The sequence below is a fragment of the Myotis lucifugus genome, unplaced genomic scaffold (genome assembly GCF_000147115.1).
Source record: "Myotis lucifugus unplaced genomic scaffold, Myoluc2.0 scaffold_0, whole genome shotgun sequence".
In the NCBI taxonomy this organism is placed as follows: Eukaryota; Metazoa; Chordata; class Mammalia; order Chiroptera; family Vespertilionidae; genus Myotis; species Myotis lucifugus.
Window position 1 is genome coordinate 37,520,309 of NW_005871048.1, and position 16,993 is coordinate 37,537,301.

The window sequence follows — 16,993 nt, forward strand, 5'->3', positions numbered from 1 at the left end:
CCCCGGGTCCCGTCTTGTTGGGCTACATACCGGAGTTTGAACTGCGAGCGAACTTCCCCATGTTCTATTTGAATCAGTTCATTATAGCAGGCAATGATGCTGCTGTTCTCCACAAATCTCTGAAAAGAAAGCAAATATAACAAGTAAGACAGATGCAATTACTTCTTTAAGAGTCAAATAAAGAAGCTTAACAGTTCCCCCTACCCAAGTTACTCAGTTACATAAGACAACTAGTGGATAAGATGAAATCAAACAGTTGTCAAGGTGTTTCAAAGGCTTGTTTAAACACAGCATGGGCTATTGTATGCTTAACCCCCTTTGTAACAAAGGTGGGAAAACTTCATGATGAATACTGACAGGAAAATAAAGGCAACCTTGCTAACTGCACAAACACCTGTGCTTTATATGGCACTCGTAAAAGTCTTCTGGGGGGTGGGGGGGGCAGGCAGAGGTCACTGGGGGAAAAGGAGGCATGTGTAATACTATATGTAATACTTTAAACAAGAAAGAATAAGAAAATAAAATAAAAGTCTTCGAAAAGCCAACACTGGACATGTTTGGTGCGTGCCACACTGCGAATGGTCTCGAGGGGAGAGGCCCTTCTTCGCTTCCTTCCTCATCTTCTGAGTGCCCACTGCACTCTCCTCCCTCGTCTCCCCTTCTCCCCGCCCCCAACACACACACACACACACACACACACACACACACACTTCCGCTCTCCAGTGTGATTGGCTTCTCCTTGGGGAGCACCTTTGAAGCCCCGACCCTCTGTGCCACGGGTCCCCACCGTTGCAGGTGGAAGCTGGGAGGGGCGAAGGAAAGGGGATTCTGCCATGAACACACACAGGAAGAAACACCTTCCCTTTCTTTGGTGAAGTTAAACATGCTGGGTTCAGGATGACCTTCTGGACGGGTCACGCTTGTCTATGTCTAATTATAACTGTAATGCACATCAGTTTTAGTGTGCAACGTACAGAAAACATAAAGGAAAAGCCCCAAGTCGCTGACAGTGTCACAAGCTCCAGCTGTTGTTAACTTGGCTCATTCCCCCGGGCTTTCAGTGTGCTGTGCGTTTGCGTGTTCCATGTGACATTTTCACTTTCCTCTCTAAGAAATGATTTTTTTTATATTTGACTTTTCTTTAGGCCTAAGAACTCCCATTGCAGTGACAAACAGCTTTCTGTAGGTGATGGTTTCTAAACACTGGAGCACTTTGTACATAATTGGTACTTAGTGTTTTGTGGACTAAAGGTAATGGAAGATGCCTTATCTTTAGGGGATTTTTCAAGAGTGTAGTGAACCCCTATCTTAAATGATTTGAGTGAATGAAAAGCAGTGGTCTTCCAACTTCAACATCCTTCCCCTTGGCCTTTGGTTAACAATTCGGGTTCTTGGCCCACTTGCAGGAACATGGGCCGGCTTCCTCAGCACAGGCCCTGCCGGCTTCAGGAGGCCCGGGCGCCGTGCTGCCGACGTGGGCTGTGCATGCGCAGGGCTGCAGGGAGGAGGAGGAGGCCTCACTGATTTCCCAAACTGACTTGACCACAGAAGCCTTTGCCAAGGAAGACCTGCTAAGAGCGTTCGACACACTAGGCCCACAGACAGTTTGAGAAACACTACGTTAGTGGGCCCAGCACGGAGCTGGCATTTTGACTGTGCAGCCAGTGTGAGCTCTGGCAAGCTATTTCAACTGCTTTCTCTTCTGCAAAAATGAAGACAATATCCAGCCTCTCATTTGCAGACGAGGATGAAATAAGTTGCCCGGAACGGAGCTGAACAAATACTAAATCTTAGCTGTCCATCTCTCCCCAGGAAGTCGCTCCAGGGAGGACTGTCTGACCGGCATGCCTAGCGCAGCATGCACATGTCAGTGCTCCAGGAATACTTGTTCAACGGACTGTGCACCATTTCAGAGAGAGAAAGAGGGATGCGAAGGCTGATACAGAAACAGCTGCACTCGCCCTTCGCGAAGGCACTGGTTTCGAACCGGCTCGGAGTGCACGGAGCAGCATGCAGCCGCCCCTCACGTGCAGCGAGAGGCTTCAGGGAGCTGCTGTGGAATATCCAGGGCACAGTTTGTTCCTGGATCCCCACGCAGGGACCCAGAGTCTGAAGCACTGGCCAATCGGCTAGCAACACAGGCTGTCTCACCAGATGAGTTCATACAATCAAAACAACTCAGAGATGGGAAACCACCTCACGGAAGGCAGAATCGCTGGCATAGTTGGATGGGTGGTTGGGTAGAGTGTTGCCAAAGACAAGGTTTTGCCCAAAAAAGGAGGGCAGCCACCAGGAGAGTAATCTCAACTGATCTTGTTTCACAGGAACTCAGGCGGGAAAGCGTTGGTAGGTGCAATGTGCTTCCCTGGGAAAGTGCCCCAGCTCTGTGGGGGCACCCTGACCTAGCCGGCAAAGGCCTCGATCAGACCAGCACGAAAGAACACAGGTGTCCCTGACAGGTCTCGTGTTTCATGCTCCCACTATGGGTTTTATTCAACAAGGCTGACGGCAGAAAGCATCGCCATATCCGGACAGAGGGCAACGAAACCTTCTAGAGCAGCACAGACAGGTTATAAAGCACGTGAAGAAGGAACCACAAAACGTTTCCCTCCTAAATTTACTTAATCACGTTACCCAAAGAGGGCCCCTTGCTTTCCCCAAGCTCTCCTTTGAGTAGATGTGCAATTCCCAGCATCACTCCAAATGACAATCTACACCAGTCACAGGCAGGAACACTGAACTGAAAGCGAAATCCCAAAAGGACATCCGACAGCAGCTACGGGGGGCCTGGAGGATGTCACCCACAGTGTGTCACCGCCATCCCAGGGGGTGAGGAGAACCTGCGTGCTCACACTCCAAGAGGTCCCGCCTCAGACGTCAAGGGCCATGTTGGGCTGGGGTGCAGTGGGTGTTCAACCTTAAATCCACTGCACCCCTATGGGACCTGTGGGTGATTTTAGGTTATTTCTCAGAAAATGATCATTGTAAGTGAAGAAAAGAAGTCTCAGGCTTCTCTACCAACATTCCTTTTGCAGAACTCAGAAGCACTGTTCTGCACTCCCACTAAGATACAGCGTGGAGAACAGCTTTCACACCAAATGCCGGCCTCTGAGACGTGACGAAAGCTAGGTGAGTGATACCGCTAACGAGCAGCACTCATTCCCCGGACACGTGTGGACCACTGCGCTACCTGACTATTTCACAGAGCACTTGGCTCCACTCCGACGCAGGAAACAACCAAAGCACAAAACTGCTGCACACGGTGATTTCTCAGTTTCTGCTTCTCTGTGGTCTACCACAAAGACAGGATTGTTTTTTAAACTAGGGGTTGCAAGGTACCATTCCTTAAAGCACCCAAAGGAATTTTCATAGCTCACAGGCCCGGGCAATGTCCTGTCTTTGAAGGAAAGGATGCATGGCTCCATCCATCTGAGATTCCGATTACTCCCATCAAGAGACCTGGAGATGCCAGGGAAGCCTGGGTTTAGTTTGTTGGTAAGTCTCCTTGCAGTAATCAATCTTCATTATTAAGTTGAATAGCAGTTTGATTCATGTAGTCACTCAAATAACTTAGGATTTAAACCGGGAGTTCACAGGATACGGTGGCCGTCCTGGGCCTGGCCCTGGGCATACGCTCTGACCAGCCCTGACCAACACGAGGCCTGAGTGCCCACTCAGTGGACTCACCTACACATAATCACATGCACACAATGAATCTAGCCAACTGGACTAAACGAGAGAACCTTGGGACGACAGGATTGTGACCTAAGATGTGTTTTTATGTCATTACGTATCAGTCGCTAAGATATATGAAGTTATGAGAGAAAAAGGAAAAGACGTCTGACTAGCAGTTGCCCGTTATCATCCCATGAGAACAGTTCCTCCCTCCCTCCCTCCCCCCCTCCCTCCCTCCCCCCTCCCTCCCTCCCCACTTCCCTCCCTCCCCCCTTCCCTCCCTCCCCCCTTCTCCCCATCCTTCCCTCCCTCCCTCCCCCCTTCCCCCCCTCCCTTCCTCCCCCCCTCCCTCCCTCCCTCCCCCCTTCCCCCCCTCCCTCCCTCCCCGGCCCTGGGGCTTAGGGTCATGCATGGATGTTGGCCTGTGTGGTGCTGGGAGAGTTAGGATTAGGAGAAGTGCCTGCACCAGAGGGAGGTGCTGGCCAGCGGCTACGTACCCTGCTGAAGCCTGCGTGCAGAAGAGGGAGGACTGAGGCCTCTTCATGGTTGCCCGATCTGCAGAAAAGCAGAAAAGGTGGTCACTCAACAGATACAAACCAGGGCTCCTCACACCGAAACATGGAGAGAGAGCAATGAGGCGAGCGTGGCGCTGGCTCTCACAGTGACTTCCTGGCCAGCATGTGCCCACGGGTACACCTGCCTTCAAGGACCCTGACTCCCACACCTGACATTCAGATGTAAAAAGAACAAAATGGTAGAGAGAAAACTCCAGCCGTGTGCCTGAGAGCATGGCTGCAGGTGCACGCGAGTGGCTGTCCCCCACTCTACGCTGCCGCTGGAATTAGAGCAAGTGCACGGGGCAGTCCCACCAAGGGAGGGACAAGTAGGGGCAATGCTCATCCCAGAGACTACTGTCCTCTTTGCCGTCCCCAACCCTTCTAAAAGCACAACTCCCACCCCCCAAGACCTCGCTGGGTCCAACTCTCAACTCCAGGAAGGCAATGGGCATTCTAAGCTGCCGCAGCCAATAACCAAATGGGCAAGATGTGTCATCAGGAATGCCGAGTTAGAAAGGAAGAAGAGAAAACAAAAAAACTGATTACTGCCACTCATTTCATGGGAAGGTTTCCTATTCTGAGTCTACAGTGGGGTCTCAGAACTTCAGTTTGAGTACAAGGTGTGGGTTATCACAAGACATGCAGGGCTGGCACCATCGTGACAGAGAAAAGGTTTCCGAGACAGCCAGCAAGTAACGTGGAGAATACACCTTGGAAAACAGGGGAGGAGAATGGAATAGAGGGGACTGGGTGGAGGAGCAGATAGAACACAGGAAAGGAAACCCCAGTGCTTATCTGGGGCGTTACTTGGAGCTGAGCCCGCCCTGCGGGAAGGGGCCGCCTTCCCTAGCTCCTTCTCTTGGAACTCGGGGTTCTCCTTGGCGGACTGATAAATCAGGACGGGCACAAAATGGTCTCTAAAGGTATTAACAATGTTCTAAGTCATATGCTGAGCGGGACAAACTCAGAACTGGGGAAACGCTGTGGGGCCCGGTGCCCATGTGGTGGCCATGCCCAGGACCTCAGGGTCCCCACAGATAAAACACGAGCCAAAGGACGTCTGCATATCTTCGCTCTCCTCCTCCTCCTCGTTCACCAGCGTGGCGAGTGGTGAGGAACCACTGGGGACAGTTTCTGCACTTCCCTTGCCCCACAGCCCGTGGCAGGTCTCACAGTGAAAAGACACAGCTCTGAACAAGAGACACGAGGAGCCCCAGGTCAGTAGAAGTCTTTGGTTAGGCCAAAACTTTGAAGCCAGGACATGGCTCTGGAGTGGAGTATTGCAGCTCTCCCCTGCCCCGGGCTGGCCTGGGGGAGGCCTACACCCTCCGAGTTGCTGGCTTGTCAGCTCCTTCCTTGCAGAATCCGTGCCATTTGCCACATGGGTCCCAGTCCAGAGATCCTGGGCCCTAATTAAGGTTTTATTCTCTCCGAAGCTAATGATGGCCATTACTTGACTATAAGATTTGATACTTGCAAAGACTCCAACCACTGTGGCTTGTACAAACAACTGTTCCCTTCTAGATCTTTCATTCTAAGTGCTGGCCATTTCAGACAAGGAACCCAGCAGAGCCGTTTCTCATCCCACAATCTCGTACCTACAGCTTAATTCCTCTTTCCTGCCTTCCAGCATTGGCACGCATCCTAGTCCTGCTCCTAGCCACAGAACTGCCCCAAAACATAAACTGCACATCCCTTTTCTTGCAATGGATTTAGTGCCTTTTTGTTCTCACGCTACCATTTGTTTCCTCTTAAGTGAAAAACAAGCATTCTTTTTTCTCTCCCATCTCTTTTCCTTAAAGAAAAAAAAAAAAAGATAAGCTGGAATCATGTTCTTTCCAGATCTCCTCCTTCACACATTTTGCATTCATTTCCGGCATAGAATGAAGTAACCATTTTTTCCTGAGATGTGTATGTTGCAGCAGCAATTCGATATGATCGGGAGAAGACCTCAATATTTCCAGAAACTTGCAAAACAAAGAAAGCTCCCAAAGCAAGATGGAAGGTTGTGCTGTGGGGCCAAGGACATGCCCATTGTTTGTCCAGCTCCGAGACCGGATGACATCAGACAAATGTCTCGGCAAGAACGGGACGCTTTCCAGCAGGGGTGGGAGGGGAGCTTACGCTTGTGAAACCACCGCGAGGATCACCGTGTGCTCCGCGAGATTCGTGGCCCGGATCGACCTGCAACAAGAAGGTGCCAAGTCAAACCAGGTGACCTCGGCTTCGCTCCATTAAATCCATGTGAAGCCGCTTCACACTGAAGACGGCACATCGAATCTTTCCCTAAAGAACAGCGATGCTGTGCACCTGAAACTAGCATGATATTGAATGTCAACTGTAACTGAAAAATGCTGTAACAAAGCCCACGTGAATGCCAGATGTTAGTAAGGGAAACTGGAGGTAGGGGGTATAGAGGAGCTGTAGGAACAGTCTGTACCCTGCACCATTTTCCTGTAAACCTGAAACTTCTTTAATAAACAGAGTCTATTAAACTAAAAAAACAAGAAACAGAAAAAGTCCATGTGAAAGACAACAAAGAAAGATGTCCTTGTGGATCTTTGTGTTATTAAAAAAAATTATTTTTTAACTCCCAGGCAATTATCCAATAGGTCAGATCTGCCAATTTTCCACTTCAAAAACCGTCAAATCCCACTTAAATTCCATGTTTTCTGACTGAAATTCCACTCTGCAAAAAAACAAAAAACTGGCAGTCCTACAATTCTCTAGTTATCAGTTTGTACTTGGGGAGGTAATTGGTTTGGATCTTTTTTCTTTTAAAATAGTAGTTCAGAAAAATGAAAGTACTTGCTGACAGCTGGCTATACAAATGCAGACTAAAATGTATTAAATGGTACACAGGCCCACCCCAATTTCCCAGTTGTACCCTTGTTTGTCCTCCAATACTTTAAACGACTGGGGCTGAGAAATGTTGCAACATGGCAACTGTCACCACCTGCATATAGTTAGTTTATTCCCTAGGAACGCAACGGGATTAAAACACGTACGGATGTAGACTTTAGAGGTCGGAGAGTCTTCTTAGGAAATGTGTTTTGAATGGTACAGCTCAGATTCTGTGTCATTCTGGTCAGGGGTCATGAAATGGGTGAACTTTTTTTTTTATCCTCACCCAAGGATATATTTTCCATTGATTTTTTTAGAGAGAATGTGTGAGAGAGAGGTGGGGGGGGGGGGGTAATCAACGTGAGAGAGACACATCAATTGGGTGCCGGGATGGAACCAACAACCTTAACAGAGAATCTACACACCCTTAACCAGAAATTGTACCCGAGACCCTTCGGTCCAAGGGCCAACACTCTAACCACTGAGCCAAACCGACCAGGGCTGGGTGAGCTGTTAATATAGCACCACCTACTCAAATCTTGGTATAAATACGAATGCTTGCTCTGACCCATCCCCTTGCTCTGGCCTCTGGTTATTTTAATACGGCTCAAAAGAGAGCTACCACCTCCAAGAACAGAAGCGTCAGGGCTGCTCCCGATAATCTGTGAAACCACATGGATTAGTTTTCTTTCTAGCCGCTGGGATTTCAGGTCCTCTCCATGTTAACATGTCTGCACTACCGCTCTCCCAGGGAGAGCCAGCTCATACTGCTTGATCCTCTTCAACTCCAGAATTTCCTAACCTTTTTCAGACATGTACCTTCCCCGCTTCCTACTCCTTGAGGCCTCCCTCTGTGAGGGTAGAAGGCTTGAGAAAATGACCAGCTGCTGTCTTCCCGGAAGTGCGGGCTCCCCGGTGCATAAATAGCTGAATGGCAAATCCCTTTGCAGACAGTGTCTGAACTCCCTGTGAGGCAGGAGGAATAAGTCACCAACAGCCTCCAATGTGAGCACAGGCGACTTCCCACGCAGCACACAGGACAGGCCTGGTGAAGTGAAGCTGCCCATATTCTCTACCTAGTAGCCCATTGAATTCTCAGCAGAAATACCAGTTAGCACCTAATGAAAAAAAATTGCACAGTGAGGTGAGCTCTCATCTCAGGAAACACCAAGCACTTCTCACCTTCCTTCAGCCTCTTCCTCCCCAATGAGGCATCAAGAGTACCTTCTGGGCTACATTCAAAGTGGTGGGCCATAGGCAAGAGGCTCAAACTCTGCTATGAACATAACCGGACTGGAGCACACACGCGCTTAGCTTCTTTGAGACTGGCTTCCGGTTTGGGGGTTGCTTCCAGCTGCTTCCCTCTTCCCTCTCAGTCCTCCAGAGGAGCTGGTGTGGTCAGAGGCACCTGGACCTCTTCCGGGTTGAGAGGACTAAGGGGGAGCCCGGGGACTGACAGGGCAGGGTTCCAAGGAAGTGTGTTAAGATCCAGTCTAGCTCAAAAGCCAGGGATCCTGGACCACAGATGACAATAGAGTGCACATTCGCTGGGAGCGTGTCCCCAGCTCATCTTAGGGACCACGCCCTGGCAGTCAGGCAGCCAGGAATCGGGGCGCCCTCAACGTGAAGTGACAGTGGGAAGCACACCAGCAGGCGTGCACCGGCTTCTGCACTGCACAGACTCCCATTGCTTTTCTGTGCTGCCAAGACAGACGTACACTTGTTAGGAAACAGAACTCCATGTCTTTATATTCCAGGAAGATTGTAATGCTATTCTGCTAAAATGGGTCTTTGCCTGAATTAAAAGAATTCTTTCTATTAATTCCTTCTTTTTACACCAGGAGCTCATCTTAAATCAATCTATGTATGCACAAAGGACTATTGTATCTACCACAAAATCAGTCAAGACAAGGGAAAGAAGACATACTTAATTACCAAGGACCCAATTCTATCCTAAAAATCATTTAAAAAGGAGAAATGTTCCTAATCACTAAAAATATCCTCCAAATATTTTATGATACATTTTATTTATTAATAGGCAAATATTCCTATGCAGGAAGATAAAATTACTTGAGACCAATAAGACATTTTAAAATAGGTTCCTTAAGAAAAATTCTTTGGGAAACGGAAAACTGTCAGAGACTAGCAAAGCGATGCCTGTGATGAGAAGTTTCCCCTCATTTCTCGGCAGGGTACCCATGGCTCTAAGAAGCCATGCCCCTACCTTTTACGCCATTTACTATTTTCAAGAAAATTCCAGCTCCATATGTAACTGGAGCCCGCCCTGGCCTAGCATTTAATTAGTGACCTTTTCCTGTCTCGCTTCAAAGCATTCCACTTCTGCTAAAGGGATCGGTTCATCCAGCGCGAACTCTGAGGGCTGCGTTTATTTATGATCAGGCATGCGTTTCCTCCCCGGAGCAAGCGTTTCTGTAAACAAGTGGGGGTGTGGGTCCCTGGAAGATTTTCTCCAGCTGCAAAGTGGCTGCCTTCGCCCTGTGACTGCTGTATGATCCACCCATCTGTGTCAGGCAGGGAAAAATGTATATTTCACACATTTCTGATGCTCATTTTGGTGCAGAATAATTAAGATTAAAGTATCTGGTTTACATCCAAACCATATCTGTATAATAAGAACTGTGTGAATTTTAATGTTGTTTTTTTTGTGTGCAACATGAGCAAAAACTCAGGGGGGAAAATCCTGCAGTTTTCAGTAGCAACCAGCTCACACCTCTAAATACATCGGAACTCAAGTGCAAAAAAAAAAAAAAGAAAAGGTGTGATAAATCTATAGGCGGAGCGACAGCTTTTATCACAGAAAGCTGAATATACTGCTTAGGAACATCAACACATATTTTAGAAATATATGAGATGGAACTAAAGACACCTCCAAATGAACTCATTTCAGGCTAAGTGGACATCGACTAAGCATATGAGATTAAGGAAGGTACCTGCACACAGCCTCCGCATCAAAGTGCCGAGCCTGTCTGTGATCAATCACAATAATTTCATGATGTTTATCCAGGAAGCACTCAAGGGCTGACTCTGGCGTCCGGGCGATATTGCATCTGTAACCGGCTCTGTCACAGGCCCACCAGAATCCATCACTCTGACTGTCCTCCTTGGCAAAGATCAGCAAAACCTGGAACACACAGATAAGAGCACCTTAACAGCAGTCATCATCCTTAGAGACGGCATTAAAAACAGGCCTCTGGAGGGAAGCTGCGCGGGTTCAAATCCCAGCTCCTCCAACAGCTTCCAGTGTGTCTTTGAACAAGCATTTCCTCTCTGGGGCCCACCGTTTCTCCTCGGTCAGGTGTGAGAACAGCAGGGCCACCCAGGCCTGTTGTGAGACTTGAATGAGCACAGAACAGGTGCTCAATCACGCTGGTGGTTACTTACTTTTAATTTCCCAAGAGGCTTTGTCTTTAAACAGATCAAGTAGTGAAATTATTAACAGGATAATTAGCACAGGTTAGACCCTGGCTCACATCTACACCTCTTTGGCTCTGGTGCAGGTGGTGTTTGCCTCATGGTACCTGGAGGCCACCTCTCTGAACTTGGGACTTAAATCCATATAAAGATACAAGAAAGGAAAGGGACTCAAAACCATGAAAGTGATGGAGGTGATGGAGCCAAATTGGGCACAGTCCCACCAATGAAAAGAAGGTGGCAGTACTGCACACCATCTTCCCCTCCTCCTCCCCAGGCTCCCGGACCCAGATTCTCCTGCTGCCTGCCAGAAGCCAGAGACAGCCTTGCCATCACCTGAACGTGTTCACTTGTTTATTTGCTTACAGTCTATCTTCTCCACTAGAATTGAGCTTCGGGTCAGCAAAGACCTACCTAATCTCCTTCCCTGCTGTACCCCCGTGCCGGCAATGGGCTGGCACGTACTACTAGCTGTTTGATGCGTGAAAGGATAACTACTTGTAGGGGTTTCTGCAAAATGCAAGAGGCATTTACTATTAGTAGGAATAAGACTACATCACAACAACAGGTCCAATTAAAAAAACCACATATAGTGCCATTTGCCAACCACACCCAAGGACAGATGAAGTTAAGAGACTAAATTTCATTTTGGTACAACAGCATAAAACTGATGAATGTTCTATTGAGATACACCCCTAAGACCTAAATGTCTAGCCTTTAAAACCCCTCAAAACGAAGGTCGTGCCCTGGCCGGAGTAGTTAAGTTGGTTGGGCATAGTCCCATGCACCAAAAGGTTGCTGGTTTGATTCCTGGTCAGGGCACATGCCCAGGTTGCAGGTTAGACTCCTGGTAGGGGGCATGCAGGAGGCAGCTGATTAAGGTTCTGCTCTCACATTTGTGATTCTCTTTCTTTCTCCCTATCCCCCCTGCCCTTCTCTCTAAAAATCAATAATAAATAAATAAAAGAACCTAGTGTGTGCTCTTGCTCCCTGGAACATGCCCACCCCTTCCCCTCCCTCTCTCCTTCCCCCACAGCCATGCATCTCCTAAACTCTAAGGGACCCCACCAGACTTGCAACCAGGGCAGCAGCAGTTCATCCAGGGCAACTTCCAGACCTTTCCCCAAGATTCCCTTTTCTCTGACTTCTTAGTGAGCCAAAGCTGCCCAGCCCAGGCTCATTTCCCCACCTAGTCCCTCTCTTGTTATCCTAGGCTCTTCCTTGTTTCACTGTCCCCAGCTTTAATAAACATCCTCTAAAATACAAAAAAAGAAAAGAAAAACATAATAACCTCATGATATGGCACTTATTATTCTTCAGTATCCACTTCTGGCTTAAACAATGAGGAACAGAAGGGTAGTTTCTTAACTTGAAGACCCTTTAAGGCAATAGCCAATATCATTCTTTATGATGAAATATTGAGTATGTTTCACTTAAAATCAGAAAAAGAAATACTGTCCTACCATTACAACTATATCTTAAACATGTTTTGTTAATTGAAAATTGGCAATATATAAAAAACAGAAACAATAGTATAACAAATCTCCTGTACCCATCACCCAGCTTCAGCGACAACCAGCTCCTGGCCTGGCCTGTCTGGTTGTATCTCTGCCCGACCCACTTTCCCAACTCTCATTTTACTTTGCAAATCTCGCACATCATATCACTTCATCCATATGCATCTGTTGAACACAAAGACTCTTTTCAAAAACAAAAAAGAAAAAACAGAGAACGCATGAACATGGACAATGGTGTGGTGATTGCAAGGGGTGGGTGGAGGTGGAAGAGGGCATAGAGGGTGATGGAAAGAAATATAATTAAAATTTTAAAAACCCACAATACCATTTCATACCTAAACCTCTCCAATAATTCCTTACCACCATTAAATACCTGACTGTATCATCAATGTCATTAGTTTTACATTGAATCACTTCCTTTTCAGCATGATTTTGACATTTCCTTCTTAGCATGTGGCTTGAAATCACAAGACAGCCACACTTATTAAGGGCCCTCTCTGGGCAAGCCACACTTATTAAGGGCCCTCTCTGGGCAAGGGTAGTCCCTCCTCAGTCCAGGGTGTTCCTGAAAACCTTCGGCCACTGAGCAAGAGAAGTGAAGGGCACAGCCTTGTGGATTTTGATAGTGAAAAGAAACCCTTCACATGAAGTTACAGTGGGGAAACCCTTCACATGAAGTTACAGTGGGGCCTTGACTTACGAGTTGTATTACCAAGGGAGCTGCAATGAACAACACCGGGTAGAATTTACTTGTGGAGCTGTGCTATTAACATGAGAAACTCGATATGCAGAGCCTAAAAGTCAGAAATGGTGACAAAACTTCTCGTCTCTCAGTGGTCTGGCTGATTTATGGATTGCTAAGCAAGAAACCCAGTACTTTACGCTTCCTTTATACCACTGTGCCTCAGTATTTAATCCAATAAGAACACAACTGCATTCCCATGTTGGGCATCATTACAGGTATTAAAATCACATGTCTTATGTGTCCTTAAAGAACTGGATAGTTCCACTTTCAGAACAATAATGTCATCATTCAGCGAATATTTCCCGAGTGCCTACTCTGTGTCAGACACTGTTTTTAATTGCTTAGAGTACGCCCATGAATGAAATAAAGACCCCTTTCGGTGTAGTGGTGGAGGGACAAGCAATAAACAATAGGCACAATAAGTGAGCAAATGGTATGGATTATTGAAAGTGATAAGCGGTGTGTAAAATCTGTGGAGCAGGGTGAGGGGTCAAGGGTGGCCTGTTGGTGGGAATGCAGACTGGTGCAGCCACTGTGGAGGACAGTACGGAGTTTCCTCAAAAAGACTACAATGGAACTCCCATTTGACCCAGTGATCCCACCTCTAGGAATATATCCCAAGAAACCAGAAGCAACAATCAGAAAGGATATATGCATCCCTATGTTCATAGCGGCACAATTCACCATAGCTAAGATCTGGAAACAGCCTAAATGCCCATCAGCAGATGAATGGATTAAAAACCTGTGGTACATCTACATGATGGAATACTATGCTGTTGTAAAAAAGAAGGAATTCTTAGCATTTGCAACAGCATGGATGGACCTGGAAAGCATTATGCTAAGCGAAATAAGCCAATCAGAGAAAGCTAAGTATCACATGATCTCACTCATTTATGGAATATAATGAACAACATAAACTGATGAACAAAAACAGATCCAGAGACAGAGAAACATCTATCAGACCATCAAACCTCAGAGGGAAGGTAGGGGAGGGTGGGGTAAGGGGGAGAGATCAACCAAAGGACTTGTATGCATGCATATAAGCCTAACCAATGGACACAGACACCAGGGGGGTGAGGGCATGAGTGGGGGACAATGGGGTGATAAGGACACACATGTAATACCTTAATCAATAAAGAAAAAATTTTTTAAAAAAAGAGTGGCTTGTTGCTGGCAGGATTAGTAGGTGGTTAGGGCAGGTTTCACTAAGAAAGCAACAGACAAGCAAAAGCCTGAAGGAAATAGAAAAGTTAACCAAGTTGATGTCGGAAGGAAAGCATTCCAAGCTGAGGGAACAGTTCCATGGGCCCAACAGTGGGAAGCGCGCCTGCTGTGCTCAGGGAACTGCAGGGAACCAGCACGACAGAGGGGCGGGTGCGAGGCTGGAGAGTGGGAAAGAGTCAAGTTCACAGCCCAGGGCTAGATCCTGGTAAGGCCTTATGGGTCATTTTTGGAACTTAATCTGGATTTCACATGGAAACTTACAAGACTGATTGAAAGTGGGGAGTTGCATTTTTCATGCCTTGTTGTTTTCTGTATTTCTGATGCTTTGATGTCCAGAGCCTGGCTGACCCTGGCCGGCTAGGAATGCACTTTCCATGCGCAAACCAATCAGAGCCCATACCCACCACCTCTTTTACCCTAACACTCTGCACCATGATGACTCCAGGAGCAGGTACCAGACAGCCAGGGGCCACCCTTAGGCCCCAGACGGCCCTGAAATGACTCAAACTAGCCAAACCTGCTTACCCTGCTTCACCATTCCTTCCCACAGAAACCACAATAAAGGCTCTTGCCTGCATTTCCCCCTCGCGCTCTCCGCCTCCTGACCGCCTCCTGGCCAACCCTGCCTCTTGCCGCTGTGGTCCTGCTTGCTGTGGTGTGCCCCCTCCGCCTGGCAACTGTGACTTTTCAATAATTCAACTCCTGCGCAAAATGAAAATCTGTTCTATGCCTTAGTGAATGACAAACTCCCAAGTTCGGATCAGCTTCCAACATTTTACCCTCTGTATTTCTAATGTCATAAAATATCCCGCGCTCCTTTAATGAATGTGCAGTTTTTTGCTGGCATCACTTCCTGTGACATTTCATCCTTTTGGTCACAACCATTGTCTTTATTTCAGTAAACTTACTTTGACTAACTTCCTCCAGGGAGCTGTCTAGAATCTCTCAAAGGCAGCAGGATCAACATGGCCACACGGGGCGATGTCTCCTCTAATCCCATTTACATTCAATTCAGAAATTCACTTCTGCCATGATCACTTCTCATTTCTTTGCTGCACTTTCCTGTTTGTTGGCTAATTCCCTCTTTCAACGATCTATTTCTGTGCAATGCCGTGGGTATGGTCATGGAGACATGGTGGCAACACTGCACATCTGCTGTCTGCTTGAACTGAGTTAGCAGCTGGGCAGCGACCAATCATAGAGATGCTGAAGGAAGTGATGTGATTGGTCACTGATCACGCTGCACATCTGTTATTTACAGGTCTGTGGGGACGGAAGAGCTAGCAGCAAAGTCCCTACTTATGCAGTTATTTCCAGTTACAACACCATGTCCCACAATTTGAAGCATGCTATTGGGGGTCTGGTGTTATTAAACTCTGAAATACGTGCACATTGGAACTGTGCAAAGCCAAGTGCTGCCTGTCCTTCCTTTAAAATCTAACTACCACAACCTTAAACTGCCATGCAGGGCCTTCCTCTATCTCCAGGGAGAACTCTACCTAAACCTTCTTGAAACCATTTTCCAGCCCAGCTGGAATGATAAAGTAAGGGCAAGGCCAAGAGCATGAAGGACAGGGCTCTGGTGTGAGAGGCTGCAGACGGCAGGAGACTTGGGGGCTCCCAGGGCCAATAACCGGAACAGGGGCCATGACTCTCAGGAGTTCTCCGACAGGGACTCCTGGGGTGCTCCATGAACCCCGATTCAACAGATGAGGACAGTGACTTCCCAAAGCAAAGCAGAGGCAAAGAAGGCTGGACCCATGCGCCCCAGCTCCTCCTCTGCAAGCTTTTCATGACGGCCCCTGATGTCCTCTGGTTTTGCTAGGAATCCTTGTACCATCCCTTTGACAATTTAAGCCACGTGCTGAAAAATATTGTTCCGAGGATACAGTCATCTATCTTTGATAGCTAAGTTAGAATGAAACTTTCCTCTGGTGAAGGCTAATTAGGAAAAGGGTGGAAACAAAACTAACTTTCCCTTAACCTAAAGATGATGCTATAAATGCTCATTATCATCAGTGTTCTTTAAATAAAAGTGTGTCTACACATCTCCAAATGGATCACAAATATCAACTATTAAACATCCAATTTTCAGAATATTTGGTTGGGCTATAAGCAAAACTGGGTAACCAGGAGTTTCTAGAATAGACCACATGTATGGATCCTGTACGTTGTATCCACAAAATACTAAAGAATTGATCAATTTGATCAGATAAGGGGTCAATTCAGTGGAGGGCTAAAAATGGCCTGGAAGCTTTCCTTCAGTGTCCCTAGGAAAGTGATGCTAATAACAGGTAAAGGTTGAGAATTTTCGAAGGGCCAGCCATTATACTTAAAGTGCTTGAAATGTCTTATGCAATAACACTTTCAGACATTCTTTGGAAGCAGGCATTATCTCTATTTTATATATATGGAAACAGAGGCTTGAAATGGTTAAGAGATTCGCCCACAGCCACACAGCTAGCAAGATTTGAACAGAGGTCGGCCTGACCCCAGAGCTGTTTGTAATCATTATGTTAAGTAACCTCCTCTGGACAGTTTTATTTTTACCCCTAAAATATAGGACCCAAATTCCTACCAACTCTGTGGCTCCCCCAGACTGGCTGGGTTAGGTAGAGGACAGTTGGTAGCAGCAGTGAGGACAGACAGGAGGGGAAACAGTGACCCCAGCAAGTCATTGAGCCTCAGTGTCTCCATGACTCGGTCCTATCACTTAGTATGTGAAGAACAGACCTTCATGAGGCCACATGATCTCTGACATATAAAATCTCCACTATGAAATAGTTCAGAAAAATCCATGTCCACACAGATGGAAAAATGAGTTTTAAAGGGAAGCGCTGCCTTGCTAGGAAAAAGCTTAGGTCACAGCTGCCAGGCTCCATTTCCAGTGCAGTTGGAAAGGCCAGTGTGAGGGGAGGGGGACAGCACTCTAAGCAGAAACACATCGATTCTACACTCTGGGGGAGTAACTGTGCCTCAGGCGTTGATGAAGGAAAGGC

General features: G+C 47.2%; 1 protein-coding gene across 3 annotated transcripts in view; it reads right to left on the reverse strand.

The window, feature by feature from the left end:
- The window catches only part of PDE8B (phosphodiesterase 8B), a 161,365-nt gene that overhangs the window by 63,198 nt on the left and 81,174 nt on the right, over positions 1-16,993 (reverse strand). For all 3 annotated transcript variants that reach the window (XM_006081300.3, XM_023750494.1, XM_023750498.1), the window contains exons 3-6: positions 10,028-10,218; positions 6,357-6,416; positions 4,173-4,230; positions 31-119 (exon numbers count right to left, since the gene is read on the reverse strand). In XM_006081300.3, coding sequence (XP_006081362.1) covers positions 31-119; positions 4,173-4,230; positions 6,357-6,416; positions 10,028-10,218 — 398 coding nt within the window. The remainder of the gene's footprint in view (positions 1-30; positions 120-4,172; positions 4,231-6,356; positions 6,417-10,027; positions 10,219-16,993) is intronic.